A 24,214-nucleotide genomic window follows, 5' to 3' on the forward strand; every position below is an offset into this window, starting at 1 on the left:
ATGAAATGATGAAGTGTAGGCAATCTAGGTGTGAGACGGGAACCAATGGTCAGAATATTATAGACAAAATTTTATGGGAATTGTGAATATCTCATAGTCTGTGAAACTTTAGCACAGGGTCTCCAACCCTGCTCCTGGAGAGCTACTGTCCTGCAGATTTCAGCTCCAACCCCAATCAAACACACCTGAACCAGCTAATCATGGTGTTCAGGGCTACTTGATAATTACAAACAGGTGTATTGGAGCAGAGTTGGAACTGAAGTCTGCAGGATGGTAGCTCCCCAGGAGCAGGGTTGGAGACCCCGTGCTAAAGTTTTGTATGATGTGGAAAAAAAATATTGGAGTCAGTTTGTTGCTTTATCTTATTAGTGTTCATTTATTTTCATAAACTGGATAAATCGTTACACCGTTTTATATTTTATGTGGTGTCATGATTTACTTTTGATAAAAACAAAGGTTTTTAGTATGTTGGTTTGGCATTTCATTTATTGTATACCCTTTAAATTCACTTATTAAAAGAAAAACAACAGCAGCAGCAGTATGGTGTAACATTTATTTGAAACATATGTATTTGGTACTTGCTACCTTATATCTTTACTCTTTCCTTTCATTCGTTTCATGGCTTTGAAAAACTTGCTCTACGTCCCTTTTTGCATAACTCTGGGTCGTCAACACTGAGCTTCGTTGCAATTTCTTTCTAGAAATTAAATGCTTTCTCTGAGTCTCTCCAGGAGCGATTGTGCAGGTGTGGATATATCTGTGCCAGCTCAGCTATTCGACACTCCAGTGTATTCATGTTGCTGGTGACTAGGCCGGAGATATTGTTCTGTCTTGCTGGACCTCCGTTGAATGAGAAACCAACAAACCACCGGTGGAAAAGAAATTGCATGTCAAAGAAGGTGGAGTTTCAGAACACACCCACCGATTGGATAACCGCCACGGACCAATGGAAACTCAAAGGTGTTTAGGAGACAAAACAAACTCCCCCAGAAAGTTCGCTTTGGTCAGCTGTATCGAACTGCCGACACAAACTCAAAATGAACTTCGTTTCGGCCTGATTTTATTCAAAATGATGTCATATCAGTTCGTTCTTTGATTTTGTTTGAAGTGCGCTACTTTATTTAACTTTATTTTTATTCTTTTTTTACATGACCTTATTTGTATAGTTTTATTTTATATTTTATATTTGATCTGTATCTGTATGGATTTTTTTAGGCTCTACTGTTAGTGTTATCTGTATGCACCATGGGTCTGAGAGTAACGCAATTTCAATTCTCTGTATGTACAGTATGTACTGTACATGTGGAAGAATTGACAATAAAGCAGACTTGACTTGACTTGACTAAGTATATCGGGGCCTTAACTGTACTTGCATGAATTGAATTAATACAGTAAAGAATACAAGAAATTATTTTGTGTAAATTTACTATGTATATGTATTTAGACATCGACAATCAGTTAAGTAGTAACTTAAACACCACTTGTGTAAAAATGAACACCTTGATTACAAGTTCAAATCTGAAAATATTAAAATAATGTTAATTTATTTAGAAAGTCAACTGTTTCTTCAGAATTGACCCACTACTAACAGTAAAAGATTACAATGTAGTATCATGAAATAAGTGAACATAGTAATTATAATTTTTTCACAAATTGCTTGATAAAATATCCTGTCTTTTCAGTTGTTTTGACTTGAGGTGAGTAAGAACACAAGCTTTACATTTACTTTTGACATCAGCTGCATTCATAAACAAGTACTGTAAATAAGTAGCATATCACTGTTGTTCATCAATTCACACATTCAGTCCCAGTGGTGATGATGACACTTCATCTATGATATATATTAAAAATGAAAAAACACAAACAATAATTGCAGTCATTTTGAAATGTTCTTTCTAATCGGTGCAGATCTGTTGCTGAGCATTTTCCGTAATAAGTTTTTGATTTCAGCTGTGTTTAAAACATAAATAATAGGATTTAGCATTGGTGGTACAACATATGCCAGAGATGTACTGATGACCCTTGCATTGGGTGTGAGAGAAAGCAAGAGCTGTGCAAGGTATGTGAAGCATATTGGGAGGAAATATATCCCTACTAACAACAGGTGAGAAACACAGGTCTTCAGAGCTTTTAAACGTCTTTCCCAAGTTGTAATTTTGCTTAAAGCAAGAAAAATGCCCAGATATGACAGGAATATAATAATCATTGGTGCAATAAGGAATGAAGATGTGATGACAAATCCCACTGACTTATTAATGTTATAGTCATTACATGCCAATCTATATACTGGTCCATGATCACAAAAATAACTTTGTATCACAGTGGATTCACAGAATGAAATTCGAGTGATCAAAGACACCATCAAGGCCACCAAAGAAGAATTAAATGCCCATATTGCAGGGAAAACTAAAACCATACTAGTATTGTTCACTATGGCATGATATCTTAATGGCAAACAAATTGCAATGAAGCGATCATATGCCAGAACAACAAGAGTGACACTTTGCAAACTACTAAAGAAGAACACAAAAAACATGTTAGCCAAACAAGCATTGTAGGAAATGTACTGTGAGTCAAAAAGAAAAGTCTTCATCATGTTAGGAATCAGTGCATTAGTTTCACCAATATCAGCCAAGGCCAAGTTAAACACACCAATGTACTTTGGACTGTGCAGACTTCGTTCAAGAGATATAATGAGAAGGACTATAGAGTTTGCAATCATAGTAATAAAATAAATAAGAAATAAGAATATATAGAAATAACTGCTGTTTGGTATACCTGAAAGTCCAATGATGAAAAAGTATTGAGGACGGATAATGGAGATATTCTGGGATAAACTTGCATTTACAGAATTCATGACAGCTTTTGCATTTGATGTTTTTCACAGGCTGAAAGTAGAAATTACTATATATAAAAAAAAAACATAAGAAAAATGTAGAGAATACTCAAAACTGTTATTCCACACTTTTAACAGCAATTTTTAAATGCAAGAAATATACAGATAACATTAAAAAAATACAGACCTGTACAAATAAACAAATAAAGCTTAAGAGCTATAGAGCAAACAATGACTGTGCATTTAAAATCCAATGCTCATCCTTATTCTCTCATGCTGCAAAGATAACTGGCTGGCTGTCACTGAATCCAAATATATATTCTGATTCATCTCTTGAGGGCTTTCAGAAAACATGATGTAATTCTTGTATGTATGTTATAGTATAGTTGCCGCTAGTCTTTAAAGATGAACTTTATGCTTGTCTTTAATGCTAGTCTAATTCTGTCCATGGACTTCCATCTGATTGACACCAGAGGTCACCCTTCCTGTACATTGACTCCCACTACACAATGTTGCCTTCGGAGGCTGCATTCCAAGGCAGGAAGGCATCAAGGCATGTATGAATCCAAATTCTGCATTACTTCCTTTCTCTGGCGGTACCTTCTTCTGATTGAACTTTGTAGGCAGCAAAGATGTAACCTTCACTGCCTTTGATATCTCAAAATCCTGTGCGTTCCATTCTGTGATGGTTGAGCCAAAAAAAAAAAAAAAAATATGGCATCTGAAAGTTGCGTTTGGTGGTCAGTTTGTGTGAAAATGTATATTTCTGACTAACTTTTTGCACTTTTGACATTAGTTCTAGCGAGATATAAGTATTATAGTAATTTGTTTAGTTATCACAAAAACTCATTCTATTTTGTTGTAGATCATTAAACCTTTACGCTGCTTCAGTCCAAGTCCAAAATCAGTTTCATGAGATGCCTTCGTGCAAAAACGCTGCCTGCAAATTCATTTCCTCATACGGCAGAGAGGCAGCAAGTCAGCTGCCTAAGTTTTCGGATGCAGCCATGGACTTCCTCTCGCTCACTGCCGAGTATTGTTTTAGCATTTATCACTCTCATAGTGGTAGCTACATTAAGGAGCCAGTTTAGTTTTTCTTTCTTAGTTCCCAGTCTCAGTTCTTAGTCTTGTTCCCTTTCAGTCGGTCACTCCCACGACGTCACATCGGTGACCGACTAATTGGGATATCGCTTTGATAGACCAATCTACTTTGAGTGTAAACTAAACGAGCCAATGCACACTTGCATGCAATTATTACATCCAGCTGCCGCTGATCACAGCGTGAGTATAACAAGGCAGCAGGTGCAATTCATAACAGCTTTTCGCTTCGGAGCTGAGTGTTAGTATTGTTCTGCTCAGCTGTGTCTGCTGTGAACTACGAGTTCAGCACACTCTCAGAAGCTTCGTGTGTTGGTGAGACGGCGCTTCAGCGGTGGTCGTTCCTGAGTCGAGTGGGTTGCGCACTTCAGGCTGCACTACCCCCAGTCGTGTTGCAAGCGACCAATTCCCCTGTGCGCCTCAGCACTAAAACAACATTTCCTAAAGAGCAAATTTCTCTAAAAGAGCTTCACATGTGCGTCTTTGTAAAGTTGATGGATTGTCCTTATAAGGATGACGTTTCACGCGTGCGATTCTGGGTGCGGTCGTTACCAGGAGCGCCATCTGTGGCTGAGTCTGGTTGAAATGAGGCCTCTTTGGCGACGCGGTCGAGAACCTGGCCCAGCAATTCTCGGCTGCATGGAAGCAGACTGAGGCGGTCCAACCTTCTGCCTGGGCGGGCAACTGCTGCCTCCACCCATCTGCTGGCCGCAGCCCAGCCTGCTCGTCGCTGAGGGCGGCCCCCTGAGTCAACCCCCAAGCAAGTGGCTTGGATCTGTGAGTTTTGAACCGGGCCCTTCTTTGGCTACCGTTCAAGATGTTGATGCAGAAATGCATCTTCAGGTGCATCCGTCCCCGAGATTGGTTTGCAGCGAATGACCTGAAGGACGCATACTTTCATGTATCGATCCTTCTGACACTCGGCATGGACACACTGGCACAAAACTGGCCGCAGGGCCTACGCAAATATGCATTTCCCCCAGTGAGCCTTCTCGCACAGACACTGTGCAAAGTCCGGGAGGATGTGGAGCAAGTCTTGCTAGTGGCGCCGTATTGGCCCACTCGGACCTGGTTCCCTGAACTAGTGCTCCTCGCGACAGCCCCTCCTTGGCCGATTCCTCCTTGACCCGCATCCAGACCTTTGTAAACTCCATGACCTACTCCAGGAGCACCGTCTACGAGACACGCTTACACCTTGAAGTGGAACCTGTTCGTCGAGTGGTGTTATTCTCGCCGAGAGGACCCCCGAAGATGCCCAATTGCGGCCGTGCTTTCCTTTCTGCAGCAAGGGCTGGAGCGAAGGCTGTTTCCCTCCACCCTTCAGGTTGCTGCTATTGCTGCATACCGTGACCCTGTGAATGGGAAGTCTTTAGGTAAGCATGACCTCATCATCAGGTTCCTTAGAGGGGCCAGGAGGTTAAATCCTTCCCGGCCCCACCCATACCCTCTTGAGATCGGACTCTAGTGCTAAAATCACTATAGCAGGGCCCATTCGAGCCTTTGCATTCAGTTGAGCTAAAGTTTCTTTCATTGAAATCTCTGCTCCTGCTTGCACTGGCCACCATCAAGAAGGTAGGGGACCTGCACGCATTTTTGGTCGACGAGTCGTGCCTAGAGTTTGGGCCGGATGACTCCCAGGTAATCCTGAGGCCCCGGCCTGGCTATGTGCCCAAGGTTCCCACTACACCCTTCAAAGAACAAGTGGTGAACCTGCAAGCGCTGCCCCTTGAGGAGGCAGACCCAGCCCTGACTTTGCTCTGTCCCGTCCGAGAATTGAGATGCTATGTAGACCAGACACAAAGCTTCAGAACCTCAGACCAGCTCTTAGTCTATTACGGAGGCCGGCAGAAGGGGAATGCTAACTCTAAGCAGAGGATGGCCCACTGGATTGTGGATACCATAACCCTGGCTTATCAGGCACAGGGTGTGCCCTGCCTGTTCAGGTTGCGAGCTCATTCAACTAGAAGTGTTGCATCCTCCTGGGCGCTGGCTTGTGATGCCTCGCTGACAGATATTTGTAGAGCTGCGGGCTGGGCGACCCATAACATGTACGCTAGTTTCTATAGCCTTCGTGTAGAGTCGGTATCCTCCTGTGTTCTCACCTCAAATGGGTAGTGGCACCGAGAGGCCCCGGTTAGTGTCAGCTTGCTAAAACTGAACAAGCAAGCTTCTGTCAAGCTTCTGTCAGGCTATAGTTTTTTTGGTGTGTTCCACATCAAGACACCTTTCTCCTTAGAATACTGAAGCCTGATTTGCTTAATTTATAATGCTGCGCATGGTGCCATTTTAATCAGAGTTTTCCCCTTCACCTGAATTATTGGGAAGCCTCTCCTTCAAACTTTGTCCTTCCTGTTCGGGACCACTAGAGCTCCCCAACGATCATGACAGTTGCGTCTTCTGCCTGGGCCGTACCCACACAGATGCTGCCACTGAGGATCCCGACTGCCCTCACTGCAACACCATGAGTGCCAGGAATCTCCATAGGAGGATGGCCCTCATACTCGATGATGTGTCTTCCCCCCATCTGTCACCCTTCTTCTCTGCTGCTCCTCTGGAGCCAAAAAGAAAGAAGCAACTAGCTGTTACGGAAACCAACACTGCTGCACCACTGCTAATATTGCTGGGAGCTGGGCAGCGGGCCAGGCAGAGTCAGCCCTCCACTCAAAGGCTGTTCTCCAGGTCTTCCAGGCAAAAATGCTTAAATGCAAGGTCCAGACCCAGAAATCTTTAGGGAGCTTCGCAATGCCACTGATCTCGTCCTGCAAGCCACTAAGAGTGTACTCACACTAGGCACGGTTGCCTTGAACCGAGTCCGAGCGTGATTATCTCTGCCCCACCTCTTCCAAGCGAACCAGGGACGGCTTAATGAACAGCGCTGGAACGTGGTAAGGAGTGATCACACTAAACAAATGAACTGGGCTTTGGGGGTCAAATGCACTCGGGTACAGTTCAAAATACCTATGCAGTCTGCCAGTTGTGCGGCAGAATGCTGTTTTGTGTTTGTTCCACATATCTGTGCAATAAAATCCAAACAACTTCACAAAAAGAGCTTCTCTCCTGTTACCACTGTCACATGCATTCGTGCTTTTCACAGCCCCTTGTCACTCAGCAGCGGGCTGTCAGATCCTGTCAGGCTGAATCCTCTTTCACAGTTCACGGAGGCATGGAGAATACTACCAGGTATATCAGCGTGTGTGTTGAACACGATAATAAGCAGCAACACACTTCAGTTTGCACACAGACCACCCTGGTTTAATCCTGTGGTAATGCCGGAAGTTCAAGCCTCAAACGCTTCAGTTTTCTAAGCAGAAATACACAATCTCCTCACAAAAGGAGCCTGGAAATTGTGCCTCCCGAGGAATGAGAGACCAGTTTTTACAGCCATTATTTTTTAGTATTCTAGATCTATGTCGTTTGAATCATTATCACAATAGATGCTTCGTGCACAGGTTGGGAAGCCCTCTGCGACAGCCACCCAGCATCTAGCATTTGGACAACTTAAAAAAAAGAAAAAAAAGAAAAAAGGCACACTGAAGCCTGAAGCTCAAGGCAGTTCTCCTGGCACAAAGGGGTTTTATGCTCAAGATTTATAAAACATGTCAGTGGTAGCGTATATAAATCGCCAGGGAGGCATCCACTCTTCATCACTTCTCTGACTCTCTAAGTTGTGGGTGGATTAACTATCTCTTGTCGATTAGCGCTGTCCATGTCCCCGGCCACTTGAACTGCAGGGTAGACATGTAATCAATGCAAAGATTGGCTCAGGGGGAGTGGAGACTCCACTCCCAGACCGTGGAAATGATCTAGAAATGTATTTGGATGACCGGAGGTGGACCTTTTCACATCAGTGGAGAACACTCATTGTCCAAGAACTCCACTCTGGGAGTGGAGGCACTTGCCCACTCTTGGCCGAGAGTTCACAAGTATGCTTTTTCTCCAGTGAACATCCTACATCGGGTACTGTGCAGAATCAGACAGAAGAACCAGTTCTGCTGGTTGTAAGGAAATGGCCCACTCAGCCCTGGTTCCTGGACCTTCTCAAAATGTTTTCGAGCCCTCCCTGGCCTATTCCTTTGAGAAGGGACCTCCTCTCCCAGGCAAACAGTTTAACCTGGCACCCTAATCCAAGTCCACAGGCACCTGTACACTCTTAAATGGAAGGTTTTCACGGATTGGTGTGCCTCAAAGAATATAGATCCAGCAACCTGGTTAATCTCATTCATTCTGTCCTTTTTACAAGATATTTTATTTATTTCCAAGTATGCTTGCGCACACAAGGAATTTGTTTTAGCTTATGTCACTAAAACAAATTCCTTGTATGCACAAACATACTTGGCAATAAAGCGCTTTCTGATTCTGATTCTGAAATGGAACATTTTCACAGATGGGTGTGACTCAAAGAATATAGATCGAGCAACCTGCTTAATCTCATTAATTCTGCCCTTTTTACAAGATGATGGCTGCACACACTCCACACCCATAGCTGCAAAGTCTATGTAGCTGCAGATTCAGCCTTCCATAATGGTAGTGACAGGCAGTCAGTCTGCAAGAACGAATCAGTGATTACATTTCTCCATGGCACGAGGCAGCTTAACCCTCCATCCCTGGCCACAATCCCTGTTTGGGACTTGACTCTGATCCTGAATGACATGACACGCCCCCCTTTTGAGCTGTTTCAGTCAGCCTCACTTAAAGTGCTCTCTCAGGACAGCTTGCACTCACTTGAGAGGATATACATGCTCTCTGTCAATGAATCCTGCTTGAGCTATGGTGTTAATGACAGTAAAGTCGTTCTTAAGCCAAGTAAGGTATACATACCTAAAGTGCTTTCAACATTGTTCAGAAATAAAGTGATAACCCTCCCAGCTTTCACCTAGAGCAAGCCTGTTGACAGGGAAACCCCCCTCTGTAGCTGCTTTGCCCTGTGCATGCTCTGCACATCTCAAATTTTTTCAGTTCAGGAAAACTAGGCAAGGTAAGATTTCTATTGTTACGACTGCTATTACTTAGCCATTGTGCTTGATATTCATCTGCAGCAAAATGGAGCCTGAAACCCTCACTCATGGTGTGGGTTTTCCACTAGCACTCTTACGTCATGTATGATGCCACTTATTTTCCTAGAGCCTTGCACGTTTATTCTTTGAAGCACAGAGTTTGTCACTCGCTGCATCATCTGTGCCTCCACTTTTATTATTAATATTATGTTAATTCTCATTCCGTGACTACCTGGGCCCCGCCCTCCCTTAGAGTGCGGGGTTTCAACCAGGTCCACTGGCATGCAAATACAGGAAACCTTTTCACTTGATTCTGATTGGCTCTAGCAAGTCTATGTCAAGTGACATCCCCATCTTTACTGCATGTGTCCTCTCTACTTCAAAAACTACATTATGTCCCCGCTTTTAGTATCCGTACCCCAATGTGTCAGCAAAGCTACATGTAACATTGAGAGACATCTCAAAAGGGAATGTCTCTGGTTACTAAACGTAACTGCAGTTCCCTGTGGGCCTACTTAACCTACCTAACATTGTTTGTGAGGCAGACAGACTGTCAGTTTAAATCTAGATTAAAGACCCATCTCTTTAACCTGGCTTACACATAACACACTAACACATTTCTAATATTCAAATCCGTTAAAGGATTTTTAGACTGCATCAATTAGGACAACCGGAACCGGGAACACTTCCCATAATACCTAATGTACTTGCTACATCTTTAGAAGAATGGCATCTATGCTAATATTAGTTTGTTTCTTTCTTATTCCGAGGTCACCGTAGCCACCAGATCCAGTGTGTATTCAGATCAAATGGTCACTGTGGTCACCCGGATCCAGTACGTATTCAGCCCAGATGGTGGATCAGCACCTAGAGAGGACCTCTACAGCCCTGAATGTCAGTGGAGATCAGGACAACTAGTTAAGCCCCAGAGACAGATCCACAGTGAAGTCCTTGTCTCCTAGACGGCCACCGGAACAAGACCATGGATGTCACAGTGTCTGGTCTGTGTATCCCTGGGTGTCCACTAGAGGTCTCACTTCCCATTATCGTCACCCCACTTCAGAACTACATTTCCCATAGTCTTGTCTGTTTCATCACTGCTCATTGCACTCAGCTGTCCCTGGTCATTAATCATTGCACTCAGCCAATTCCCCGTTAGTATTGTAATCACCTGTCTATATATACCTGGTTTGTTTCTGTCTGTGTCACGGAGTCCTTGTTGAATGTCACCTTCTGTTTCGAGTTTCCTTGCCTGAGTTTGTGTTTCTTGTTTTGGACTGATAACCTGGATTTGACCTTTGCCTGGATGTTATCTGATTTTGGATCACCCCAATAAACATACTGCTTTTGGATCTACCTGTCTGTGTGCGTGTCGTGACAGAAGGACTCCGTCAAACCTAGATCCAGCGATATGTTTTTTGAGGATTCTCCCCCAGCCATCGAGCGGGAGAGAGGGAGTGAGTTTGAGGGAACCCGCCTGGTTGTTTTCCGTGGGACCCGGGGAGGTCGCAGAGGAGTGAGTGGTCGAGAGGAGGTCCGGCATCGCTCTCCACCATGGCCCCCCGTCGACCCTGGGCTCGTGAGGGACGGATCGGAGCCGCCGTCTCTCCATCACGAACGGAGAAGGGGGAGGAAGCACACGTCCGCCGAGACTGTGTCTGCGGGGAAGAGGGCGACGGAAACGTTTTTGGATTATTTTGCTATGCTGTCCAAAATCCTAGACGTTCCCAAGGGTGTTAACGTCACATCGGCTGAGCCAGCGCCACAGCGCAAGATGGTCGCCAGCCCTGCGCCACAGCACAAGATGGCCGCCAGCCCTGCGCCACAGCACAAGATGGCCGCCAGCCCTGCGCCACAGCACAAGATGGCCACCAGCCCTGCGCCACAGCACAAGATGGCCGGCAGCCCTGCGCCACAGCACAAGATGGCCGCCAGCCCAGGGGTATTGAAGTAGATTGTTGTGTGAACGCCTGAGTCTTCCGTCAAGGAGCCACCGACTCGCCATCATAGAGGGCGGAGGAGGAGGAGACAGGCGTCTGCCGTTCCTCAAAGCCCGGAGGGGGTTCCCGAGCAGGCCGTTCCGGAGGTCGAGGCGGTGCCCGATGCTGTTCCGGAGGCCGATGCGGTGCCCGAGATGGTTCCGGAGGCCGAGGCGGTGGCCGATGTTGTTCCAGAGACCGAGGCGGTGCCCGATGCCGTTCCGGAGGTCGAGGCGGTGCCCGATGCCGTTCCGGAGGTCGAGGCGGTGGCCGATGCCGAAGCGGTGCCCGATGCTGTTCCGGAGGTCGAGGCGGTGCCCGATGCTGTTCCGGAGGCCGAGGCGGTGGCCGATGCCGAAGCGGTGCCCGATGCTGTTCCGGAGGCCGAGGTGGTGCCCGATGCTGTTCTGGAGGTCGAGGCGGTGCGATGCTGGGTTCCGGAGGCCGAGGCAGTGGCCGATGTTGTTCCAGAGACCGAGGCGGTGCCCGATGCCGTTCCGGAGGTCGAGGCGGTGCCCGATGCCGAGGCAGTGATCGATGCTGTTCCGCAGGTCGAGGCGGTGCCCGAGGCTGTGCCCGATGCCGAGACTGTGCCCAATGCCGAGGCGGTGCCCGAGGCTGTGCCCGATGCCGAAGCGGTGCCTGATGCTGTTCCGGAGGCCGAGGCGGTGGCCGATGCCGAAGCGGTGCCCGATGCTGTTCCGGAGGCCGAGGCGGTGCCCGATGCTGTTCCGGAGGCCGAGGCGGTGCCCGATGCTGTTCCGGAGGCCGATGCGGTGCCCGAGATGGTTCCGGAGGCCGAGGCGGTGGCCGATGTTGTTCCAGAGACCGAGGCGGTGCCCGATGCTGTTCCGGAGGCTGAGGCGGTGCCCGAGATGGTTCCGGAGGCCGAGGCGGTGCCCGAGATGGTTCCGGAGGCCGAGGCGGTGTCCAGGGCCGTTCCCGAGGCGGTGTCCTTGTCCCATGCCGTTCCTGAGGCCGCTCCCAGGGCGGTGCCCGAGCCCGAGGTCGTGCCCGAGGTCGTTCCCGAGGCGGTGCCCGAACCCGAGGTCGTTCCCGAGGCGATACCCGTGTCCAAGGCTGTTCCCGAGGCGGTGCCCTTGTCCAAGGCCGTTCCCGAGGCGGTGTCCAATGCCGTGACCTGGCCATCGCCACAGTCTGCTCCTCACTGGCTCCCCGAATGGCAGGTTCCGTTCAGGCCACTCAAATGGCGAATTCCTCCCTGGCCGTCTGCACAACGAGAATGGACTGATCCACCGGGGGCCACCTGAACTGCCTGGTCCCTCGTGGTCCCCTGAACTTTCGGGTCCACCATGGCCCCCTGATCTGACCGAGCCACCTTGGCTGCCAGGGGAGCCATCGCTGCCAGTCCCAGTTCCCCTACACGGGCCTGGCCCGCCATCCCTCCCCCTGTTCTGCCTCCACCAGTCCACCTCCCTCCTGGTCTCTTTGTTTTGTGTTTGTTTTGTTCTGAGGAGCATCTGGAAGCTGCTCCTTAGGGGGGGGTAATGTCACAGTGTCTGGTCTGTGTATCCCTGGGTGTCCACTAGAGGTCTCACTTCCCATTATCGTCACCCCACTTCAGAACTACATTTCCCATAGTCTTGTCTGTTTCATCACTGCTCATTGCACTCAGCTGTCCCTGGTCATTAATCATTGCACTCAGCCAATTCCCCGTTAGTATTGTAATCACCTGTCTATATATACCTGGTTTGTTTCTGTCTGTGTCACGGAGTCCTTGTTGAATGTCACCTTCTGTTTCGAGTTTCCTTGCCTGAGTTTGTGTTTCTTGTTTTGGACTGATAACCTGGATTTGACCTTTGCCTGGATGTTATCTGATTTTGGATCACCCCAATAAACATACTGCTTTTGGATCTACCTGTCTGTGTGCGTGTCGTGACAATGGAACCAGAGTCCTCTGCACAATCTGACTTTGCTGCAGCCTGGAATTGAACTGCTGGTTTTGTCTGTCCAGAAGAGAACTGGCACCCCGACTGAGCCTGGTTTCTCCCAAGGTTTTTTCTCCATTCTGTCACCGATGGAGTTCTGGCTCATTGCTGCTGTCACCTCTGGCTTGCTTAGTTGGGGACACATCATTTCCAGTGATATCGTCAGCTTGATTGCACAGATATTAATTAAACTGAACTGAGCTGGATGATGACATCACTGAATTCAATGATGAACTGCCTTTAACTGAAAAATTAATGTTTATTATTGTCATTTTGCATTATTGACACACTATTTCCCAATTAATGCTGTACAGTTGTTTTGACTCAATCTGTATTGTTAAAAGCACTATATAAATAAAGGTGACTTTACTTGACTGTGAAGGGAACGAGGCGTTGCATTCGTGCAATGGCGTTAAGCGAATCAGGCTTCAGTATTCTAAGGAGTAACGTGTTTCCCCAATGCTGAATGCAATGTAACGATCTCTTCTCAGGAAACAGAAGTTACGTTCAGTAACTGGAGATGTTTTCTGTATGGTCCAGTGCATCAGTCAGAGTGTAAACAGTGAGAGACCTTAAGGCAGGTGTGAAATTTAGGCACTGACTGCTTCATTATAAGAAAGGAATAAACTATAAGGTTAAGGTGGCAAATGGGTAACTAAGTGTAGAATTGCACTGTCTGTTTGCTTACATGCATCAGTCGGAGTGCTAAATAGTAAAAGATCTTGAGGCAGGCGTAACTCTTAAGTGCCACAGGATGCACACTCCATTATGGATTAGACAAAGAAATAAAATATACTAAGTGTAGAATTACACTGTATGTTTGCTCACATGCATGAGTCGGAGTAAAAATAGTTTGAGTTCTTAAGGCTGGATAAAAGCATCTGGTTAATGGGGAATATTGACCTACTGTGTGTACCCCTGTGGCAGGCAGCTGGGGATAGTCATTGCATTTGGGGTAAAAGCGATGGAATTATTTATTGTGCCCGGAATGTAAGTAGAATACAAGGAGACCCGGGTTGCATTGTCTCTTCATTTACACGCATCTATCGGTTTGGCAGCTGCCCTAAGGGGTGCCTTTACCGATTACCTCCATTCTTCAAAGCACTTAGCAAAATTGTCTGTTTGTGACATCACGTCCCAATACAAACACGCCCCATAGTACAGTCCCACCCCTGACAGTGATTGACAGTTTTCCGTGTAAGAAATGTGATTCCATTTGAGATTTGGCAGGATACATGCATAACACAGAGAGAGTGAAAAAGCAGACATTGTAATTTATATTGCTATTTAAATATGAAAGGCTCATAACTTGTAAGACATGGGAAATACAGTTGCAAATTCACTTTGCTTTTCCATTTAAAATTTGGCAGTCACTGTGTGTTCGAAAAATGCAAAGGTAAAAATGTAATGAAAATATAATTTGTAATTCCTTTTGAAAATCGTTCTGAATATCGTTCCATAGTTTTGTATGCGTTTGGCCAATCAGCATACACTTGCGTCACTGGTACTGATGCACTTTTAGAACCGTTTTAGACCCTACTCTGAAGTAGGTGCTTATTTTGTTTCCCCAAAAGGAGTTCCCCCCACAAAAGTAGCCTATTTAAAATAAACAATGGAAATATTCCAGGAAAAACATTGCAAATTCATTTTTCCTTGTCTCTGAAGTTGTGCAAATGCAAACAGGGCATCAGTTTATTGATATAATATATATATTTGCTTTTGATGCATTGTGCCATTCATATATGGTGTAGACACATTGTTTTGGTTGTTGTGATGTTTACTTTTACCCGTCACTGGTGACTGCCTTTCACAAACTTGTCCATGCTTAGTGCAAAACCATGCATTAGTAATTTATATATAACACTGCATTATTTCATTCATATTCTTTTATTATTATATCTAGTGGTTTGGTACTGCACGACAACAACCACTACAACTGACAACAGACCATTTAAGCTGGTACAGTGAGACATTTTAAAATAATATTTCTAATTAATATTTTGTGCTCAATTATTTACTTATGTGGCAAGTAGCCCCATAATAAGCTGTATTATTTTGCAGTGGGGTCTGGTATCAGCTTGAAAATGTCCCTTTTGCATAACAGTCTGCTGACTGAACTAGCCTTGCTGCACACACTTCTTGTAACTCTGTATACATAATTTCAATATTTTCATGTGGTGTAATATCAACAATCAGTAAGTGGTGAGCAAATATAAATCAACACCTATGCACCCTAATAGAGAGATGTTTACCTTAAATGAGAAGACAAAGAAGAGTTAAAATTTGTGGAAATAAAGACTTTTTCAGACCTTCTTTATCAATAAACAGACTTTAGAATCAATGGAAACAAGAAATATCAAACTTTGTTCAGATTAATAAAACAACAAACGTTAGCAGAGATGTCAGAACACAGACAGAGAAACACAAAAGAGCCATATCAGCAGATCTAAGACCAACATGCATCAAAATGGACTCCTGAATTAAAAATTCAAATATGTATTATTAAATAATAATACATTAAGATTTTACTTAATCAGTAATTGCTTTTACTAATTGAATTCAACTGTTATCTGTTAACAAAAAACAATCATTACAGTCATTTTGAAATGTTGTCTGTAGATGGTGTGGATCTGTTTTTAAGCATTTTTCGCATTATATCTTTGATTTCAGCTGTGTTTAAGACATAAATAATAGGATTTAACATTGGTGGAACAGCATATGCCAGAGACGTACTGATGACCCTTGCATTGGGAGGAAGAGAAAGCATGAATGCAGCAATGTATGCACAGGATATGGGGAGGAAATATATCCCTACTAACAACAGATGAGAAACACAGGTCTTCAGTGCTTTTAAACGACTTTCCCAAGTTGTAATTTTGTTTAAAGCAAGAAAAATGCCTAGATAGGACAGGATTATAATGATCATTGGTATTACAAGGTATAATGTTGTGATGAAGGTTCCCATAAACCTATTAACGCTATTGTCATTACATGCCAACCTATACACTGGTCCATGATCACAAAAATAACTCTGTATCACATTGGATTCGCAGAATGAAAGTCTGGTGATCAAAGACACCATCAAGGCCACAACAGAAGAATTAAATGCCCATTTTGCTGAGAGAACTAAAGTCATATTCGTATTGTTTACAAGAGCATGATATCTTAATGGCAAACAAATTGCAATGAAACGATCATATGCCAGAACCACAAGAGTGAAACTTTGCATAGTACTGAAGAGAAACACAAAAAACATGTTCACCATACAAGCATTGTAGGAGATATACCGTGAGTCAAACAGAAAAGTCTTCACCATGTTAGGAATCAGTGCATTAGTTTCACCAATATCAGCCAAGGCCAAGTTAAACACACCAATGTACTTTGGACTGTGCAGACTTCGTTCAAGAGCAATGATGAGAAGAACTATAGAGTTCCCAATTATTGTAATAAAATATGTAATAAATAAAAATATATAGTAATAACTACTATATGGTACACCTGAAAGTCCAATGATGAAAAAGTATTCAGGGTGAACAATGGTGATATTCTGGGAAAAACTTGCATTTAAAGAATTCATTGCAGCTTTGTTTTTGATGTTTTGAACAAGCTGGAAATAGAAATGACCACAAAGACATAGGCAAAATATGAAATTGACATTGTCATTACACACTTTTAACAGATATTTTCAGATATTGGAAAAATACCTTTATACAAATTTCACAGAGTCACAGATAAATGTAAGTTTTAAAAGTTTTAGAGTCAGAGCAAACAATGAATCTGAATTTTTGTGAGCTGCTTTGAATTAAATTACTCAACTGCGTGTCCTTCTCTCTCGCTGATCATTGTCTGATTGTCTGTGTCACTGAATTCCAATATATCTTCTGATTCGTCTCTTGAGAGCCTTCAGACAACACAGTGATGTAATACTTGTAGGTTGTAGTAAATATTGGGGTCACTATAGAAGTTTGGATAGACTTATTTTGCCAACACGCAAACAATTTACTACAACTGCTTATTGTGTTCTCATTTGTGGATCATCATATTACAGCAATTCAATGAGTAATGGGATTAATATTAGTATATTATGTGATGCTGATAACTGTAAGGTAATACTGGAAAGCTTACCAGTAAGATCAGTTTTACACAAAATTAAACAACATAGGTATCCTATCCTATGTAGCAACTAGATGGCAGTGAAAGACTAGAGTGAATAGCATTTATGCAGCTGACAATGACAATGAGGTTAAAACCCATCATTGTGACATTTTTGTTATTAAATATAATTTACATGAAATTCTAATTTTGTTTTCAATGCAAATATTAAGGTACATTATCATTGTTATGTTTGACTTCAAGCTGTAGGCCTTCATATATAATTTGACCACTCTATGCCCTTATTGACATTGCCTGAGCCTGCAAAGTAAATTACAAAGCATCTGTTTTACTTCATGTTGTTTGTTTGATTGATTGATTGATTGATTGATTGGTTGGCTGATTGATTGATTAATTGACTGACTGACTATTTGGTTTATTTTATGGAAAAAACATGAAAACAACAGCTTCACAGATAATAAAATAAACCATTTAAGCAAACCTCAGACCAAAATTCTCACATCCAAATAGACACCTGAATTACACATTCAAAAAGAAATATATTTGGAAAACTTCTTTTCTTTATATAGTCCATAATTTTATCAAATGATTTTGCAAACATAAGCAAAAAACATTTAACATGACAGTAAAAAATTTGGAGTAACATGAAATATGTCAACAGATATTAAAAAAGTAAAATTGCTGGTGTGGTTTTTCTGTTGGTTTTGTCTGGGAGTCTGTAACTAAGAATACAAGCATTACAATACAGTCATTTGAAATCAATTTAATTAATGAATAAAAAAACAAATAGCATAGCACTGCTTTACAGTTGCATATATTTTTTGAACATATTTCAATCAGAATTTAGAGGAAATACCAAGAAAAATAGTTGCTGGAATGTTCTTTCAAGAGGTTGTCTGAAAAGATATTGTTCATTGACATCATTTTTGTACGTTCATATAGATCTCTGGGAAATCTTCACATGGGTAATTTAATTCCCAATGATTAAGGGAAAATAATAAATATACATTTCAGTCATTTTGAAGTTCTATCAGTTGGCACAGATCTGTTTCTAATCGCTTTTCGAATTATGTCTTTGATTTCAGCTGTGTTTAAAACATAAATTATAGGATTTAGCATTGCTGGGACAGCATAAGCCAGAGATGTACTGATGACCCTTGAATTGGGTGTGCTATAAAGCAATAATGAAGTAAGGTATGTAAAGAATATTGGGAGGAAATATATTGCTACTAACAACAGGTGAGAAACACAGGTCTTTACAGCTTTTATGCGTCCTTCCCAAGTTCTTATTTTTCTTACAACAAAAAAAATGCCCAAATATGACAGGCCTATGACGAGCATTGGTGCTATAAGGTATAAAGTTGTATACAGAAATCCCATAATCTTATTAATGTAATTATCATTACATGCCAACCTATACACTGGTCCATGATCACAAAAATAACTCAGTATCACATTGGACTTACAGAATGAAACGTGGGTGATCAAAGACACCATTGAGGCCACAATAACAGAATTAAACACCCATATAGCTGAGAAAACAAAACACATATTGCTATTGTTCACAATAACATGGTACCTTAATGGCAAGCAAATTGCAATTAAACGATCATATGCCAGAACAACAAGAGTAAGACTTTGCATAGAACTAAAGAGGAACACAAAAAACATGTTAGCCAAACAAGCATTGTAGGAGATGTACCGTGAGTCAAACAGCAAAGTCTTCATCATGTTAGGAATCAGTGCATTAGTTTCACCAATATCAGCCAAGGCCAAGTTAAACACACCAATGTACTTTGGACTGTGTAGGTTCCGGTCAAGAGCAATAATGAAAAGCACTATAGAGTTCCCAATTACAGTAATAAAATAAATCATAAATAAGAATATATAATAATAATTGCTGTAAGGTATACCTGAAAGTCCAAGGATGAAAAAGTATTCAGGACGAACAATGGAAATATTCTGAGAAAAACTTACATTTAAAGTACTCATGGTGTTTTGCACAAAATAGAAATTACCACAAAGATATAATAAATTTAGAGAATTCACAAAATTGTCATTTCACACTTTTAACAAGTTTTTGTTAAAAGTGTCAAAAAAATGCTCAAAATATACCTAAATAAATTTGCTGCATAACATTTGAATCACCTGTATATATAAAGATAAAGCTTTAGTAGCCCATGAACTGCCTTGAATTACTCAGCAGTCAACAACTGTCTCTATTCTCTCAGGCAGCAAAGATCACTGTGTATCTGCATTACTGATCCAAATATATCTTCGGATTCATCTCTCGAGAGCTTTCAGAAAACAGTGATGTAATTTTGCAGTACATGCTTTGGCCAGTAGTTCGTATGGATGTTTTATTAACTGGTCTGTAAAAATCTCTACTTTGTTAGTTTATGTTCAATTCATAGTGCTTTTCTGTAAACAGACAAATTGTATCACAGTAATGTCATTATGGCAGTACTGTAATATAATACATCTTATATAATTAGTTAACATCCAGTGTGTAGTGCCGTTGCACTTCAGGCATCCCGAGTTTGAGTCTAGAGGTCAGAGGAGTGTCGTCCGCGAGGTGAGGGCAGGTCAACGACCAACCAATCCAATGTAATCCTTCAGGGTCCAGCATGTATCTTTCATCGCAGCTCGCATGATGGCAAGTGTCAAGGAACTCATCCACATAATCCTCCAGATTAGCAGTTTTGAAAAATAAAAACCGCTCCTCCTACTAGCAAAATATTGCCCCTAGTCAGGGCAACATTAATGGACAACAATGTCCAGTTTTCTTCTCATCTTGGTGAGGTATTCTGTCATGAATGTTGTGTAGATGAACACGAAGATAAAAAGGTGAAAGTTTAACAGTCTTTAATATAATCCACACAAGAAGGGCTTGAAACACACATATACATTGACTATACCTGACAAACTAACACAAAACAGACAGGAACTTAATTACACAGACCAAACGAGGATAATTAACAAGAAACACCTGAACATACAGTAATGATGAACTTAACGTGACAACCTCAGGTAAGGCTGGTTCACACCAAGGACAGAATTTCATCAGATACATTTACTTGAGTGTACACATTTAATGACAGTGAAAGAGAAAGATGAAACATGTCTTCAGCACTTTTCAATGTGCTTCCCAAGTTGTAATTTTGATTAAAGTGAGAAAAATTATCAATGGTGCTAGAATGTATAGGACTGTGCTGAAATTTTCCATTGCCATTGGATTGCCATTACATGCCAATTTGTACACTGGTCCATGAACACAATAATAACTGTTTTGTTGGAAGCATTGAAGGTACTACTAAAAACACTAAAGACATGATAGTGTTATTTACTGTGTAATATAGGCTACTTTTGTGTAATGGTGGATTGTAAGGCAAAACATTTTGATTGTATGTGGATTTGTGGACGTGTACTGTGTCTATTGCGCATATTTTTGGATACTTGGCTTTTGTAGATGTGTTGTATAGATACTACTATAATACTACTATAAACACTAAAGACATGACAGTATTATTAACAGTTGCATGATATCTTAATAGAAAACAAATTGCCATGAAGTGATCATATACCATAACAACAAGAGTAAAACTCAGAGTAAAAGTACTATAACAATACTCTACGCAAAGTAATACTATAATACTACTGTATACGCACAGTAATTTAGAGGTTCACGAAAAAACATGTTAGTGAAACAAGCACTGTGTCAGCAAATCCACGTAGTCACTGCCTCCACCGTCATTACAATGGTCAGCCACCACTCACACCAGATCGCACTCACCTGAATTCTGATCACCTGCACCTGCCGTCTCCAATCAAATCACTCATTCTCTCAATCACTCATTATCTGGTCTACCATTCATGTTCCTGAGCTGTTTCAAACAAACGGTATATTCATTACTATAACCAGATAGGTTTATGCACAAATATAAGCCTATATATATTATTGAAAATACAATAACAAAAACATCAGTAGGCCATTTGTAATTTAAAAACATAAGCATAGGAGTAGCCTATAAATTGGCCTTATTTGAAATGCAATAACAAAATTATCAGAATTGACACTGGTGTGTAAGAAAAAAAGTATGAATGTAGGCTATTACAAAATGACTGCTGTCTGGCACCTCAATACTTGCATGTTTTTTTGTGAGGCTTTATCAATCAGTGTAAGGATTGCTGCTGGCAGTGCGTAATAATTTGGTCAATGCGTGGAGAGATCTTTGACAGGGCAAGACGCATATCATCCTCAAGGGTCAGTCTGGCCCTATATTTTGTTTTAAGGGCTGTCATGGTTGAAAACCCAGCTTCACAGAGGTAGGTGGTACTAAAGAGAATCAGCACCGTCATTGCAGCTGTGTGACAGACTGGGTGCTCTTCTGCAATTTCAGACCAGAATGATTCCAATGGAACCTCACTGAAATGGGCTTTCAGGCTGGCATCAGAGGATATTTCTATAAGCTCTTCCAGAAGTCTTGAAGGCAGAGTAGCTGGAAGCTTTGCTTCAATGTTCTCAGTGAAGGGGATTCTGAGCCACAGAAAATCAGCTGCCTGCTCCTCAGTTAGGGCTGGGAAATAATTATAAAATGTCTCCAGGACCTTTGATAGATGCACTGTTATTTGGCGTTGAATGTCACTGATTCCGGAGGAGACACGGGTTTCCACATGTGTAGTTTTCTTTTGAAAGCCTCTACTCGTTCATGCTGCACCACAGTGTTTATGTCTGAGTATGAATATGTCTGAAAGGTAGCTGAGTTGAGCGAGCCATTTGTCATCGTCCAAAAACTCTGCAAGGTCTGGTCTCTTGGCCACATCTAAAACTCCATGAAGACTGGGTTCCATTTATTTTGTCGCAAGCACCTCTCTGTGCAGAAAGCAGTGCAATGAAACTGCAAGGGGAGCAACCATTTTGATGCGCTGAACTACCCCGGACTGCCTGCTAGTCATCACGGCAGCTCCATCAGTACAGACCCCAATACAGTTGTTCCAGTTAATCTCATTTGATCTCATGAAATTATCCAGAGTTTCAAAAATGTTGTTTGCCGTCATCGTGGTACGGAGCTCTTTAAAAAAACAAAAAAATTTTTTTAATTGTTTTCCCATTCATATCGAACGTATGCAAGGAGTTGTGCCATTTTTGACACATCAGTAGACTTGTCTATTTGAAGTGCGACGTTATTACCACAAAGTTGCCCAGAAAGCTGACTCCTCATGTCTTCTGACATTGTTGCGATGCAACATTTGACTGTATTATTTGATAATGGTATCTTAGCCAACTGTTTTGACTTATCCTCTCCAAATAATTACTTGACAATCTCTGTTGCGCATGGCAAAATCAAAGTTTCTGCAATTGTATGCCCTTTCTTTGCTTTGGGGATTTTTTTTTTTTTTTTTTTTTTTTTTTTTTTTTCAGGAACTGTATACGATATTTTTAAAAGTTTCTTGTCAGTAGCTGTGACTTCCCTCATCTCATTTTGGGAGTGTGTCAAATCTCTGGCTTGATCTGTGACACTGTAGGAGATGCACTGTGAGTAAAAACAGACAAGTCATGTTAGGAATCACTACATTAGTTTCACCAATATTAGCCAAGGACCAATTAAACATACCAATGTACTTTGGACTGTGCAGACTTTAATAGCAATAATGAGAAGGACTACAGAATTGCCAATTATCTTAATAAAATTTGTGATAAGAAATTATAAAACAGTTAGTTCCAGTCCTTGATTTCGATTGGTCGACAGCTGTTTTTTTTTACTTACAATAATGCACGGCTATAACTGCTTCACCCAACGGATCGGTGTATCACTGCTCAAAACTCTTAGCAACATAATATGGCATCAAAACTGTTCCATGTATTTGGGCATAATTAACTTTTATTTTTTATTGAAGTATGAGTGTCTTCTGCTGGCATTATGTTGCATCATTCATATTTTAAGGGGTAATGAACTGCCTTTGATTTATTTTGTACAGGTCCACTTATGTTATCAGGATTTTTACATCAAAAAACATAATTTAGAAATAATAGGCTATTTTCCATACTGTTCTGTTTTTAGGTTAAAAACAAAGGACCAAGTTCTTACTGACATGATCTGGCACTTCATTAAAAATAAAGTTCTATCATGACAACTCATAAGATTTTGTAAGGAATAACTGACGACAGGCCATTGAATTATTAGAAAATAATGCACACCTGAGGTGATGCCGTTACATCTTCCGCTTATACTATGGTTACCACACCTCAAGACATGGATCAGATTGTCAGGATATAAACGATAGACAGAGGTAAGTGAATCCAATCACAGTGTTTATTTGCAAATCACAGATGCAAGGTGAGTTCTTAGTGACTTCTGGTGCAGGTTCGGTGCAGATACTCAGTGCGGGGCTGAATGCAGGTGAGCACGTCTTGAATAGATACGTTAATGCCAAGCCGTCACAGATGATTAGCACTTGTCTCTCTTTCTTTCAGGTGCGGGTACAACCAAGCAAACTTGGAGAAACACACTGGGAGTTCGGAGGAACTTCAGATCACAGGTAGCAGGGAATTAAGCAGGAGTCCTGCAAGCAGGAGGACAATGACACAGAGGTTAGTGTTTCAAAGGTGAGTATACTTTACGTCATCGAGTCCGCGGTGAATCAACAGATCGGGAGACAACAGCATATGGTCTGTTCCTGTTGGAGGCTTGACCTTGAACTGGGGCTATGGTGAGTGCTTTATAGTGCTCTGTGATGAGGTTGCTGATAGTGAACAGGTGTGGGTGATTAGAGCCTGACGGGTTCCTGACACAGATGATATATAAGCTATTTATTTCCAGGTATTTTATTTGTTGTTATACTTAAAACTCTATTGTGAGTAGCACTAATTTCTTCCGCAGCTCATCCAGCGCCTCGGTTGCTGATTCCAAAACGTTACTTTAGACCTAACGGAGGCTTGAGCTGTTGATAGCAGACTAATGCAGCTAATAACTAAATTATTCGAGAGAGAGATATTAAGCGTGTGATTTGCCTCTCTGAGTCTGTGAATCTCTCAAAAGAATTTGGCAGCAATGTCTCTACTAATAGTGAAATTCTAAGTTCATTTTCTTCACGAACAGAGCCGTTGTTACCTCACTTGTGAGAAGTCGTGTGCAGACTGGTACAGTATGTGCGTCTGTGAGAGAGAGAGCGGGAGAGATAGAGTATATGCTTTCTGTACAAATAAAGTAATTTTGTGGCAAAAACATGGAAATTATCTGGTTT

At 42.2% G+C, this 24,214-nt stretch overlaps 3 protein-coding genes across 3 annotated transcripts; all 3 read right to left on the reverse strand.

The window, feature by feature from the left end:
* Positions 1–1,864: 1,864 nt before the first annotated feature.
* Positions 1,865–2,863, reverse strand: LOC109111321 (olfactory receptor 52E8-like). The gene has a single exon (XM_019124254.2). The coding sequence runs from the start codon at positions 2,855–2,857 to the stop codon at positions 1,877–1,879; it is 981 nt and encodes a 326-aa protein (XP_018979799.1). The 5' UTR covers positions 2,858–2,863; the 3' UTR covers positions 1,865–1,876.
* A 12,589-nt stretch (positions 2,864–15,452) lies between these two features.
* Positions 15,453–16,460, reverse strand: LOC109084107 (olfactory receptor 1M1-like). The gene has a single exon (XM_042738848.1). It carries the CDS (start codon positions 16,431–16,433, stop codon positions 15,453–15,455), a length of 981 nt encoding a protein of 326 aa, XP_042594782.1. The 5' UTR covers positions 16,434–16,460.
* Positions 16,461–17,681: 1,221 nt separating this feature from the next.
* On the reverse strand, positions 17,682–18,961 carry or42c4 (odorant receptor, family 42, subfamily C, member 4). The gene has a single exon (XM_019079726.2). The coding sequence runs from the start codon at positions 18,959–18,961 to the stop codon at positions 17,984–17,986; it is 978 nt and encodes a 325-aa protein (XP_018935271.2). The 3' UTR covers positions 17,682–17,983.
* Between the last annotated feature and the right edge of the window lie 5,253 nt (positions 18,962–24,214).

This window comes from Cyprinus carpio, chromosome B15 (assembly GCF_018340385.1).
Source record: "Cyprinus carpio isolate SPL01 chromosome B15, ASM1834038v1, whole genome shotgun sequence".
In the NCBI taxonomy this organism is placed as follows: Eukaryota; Metazoa; Chordata; class Actinopteri; order Cypriniformes; family Cyprinidae; genus Cyprinus; species Cyprinus carpio.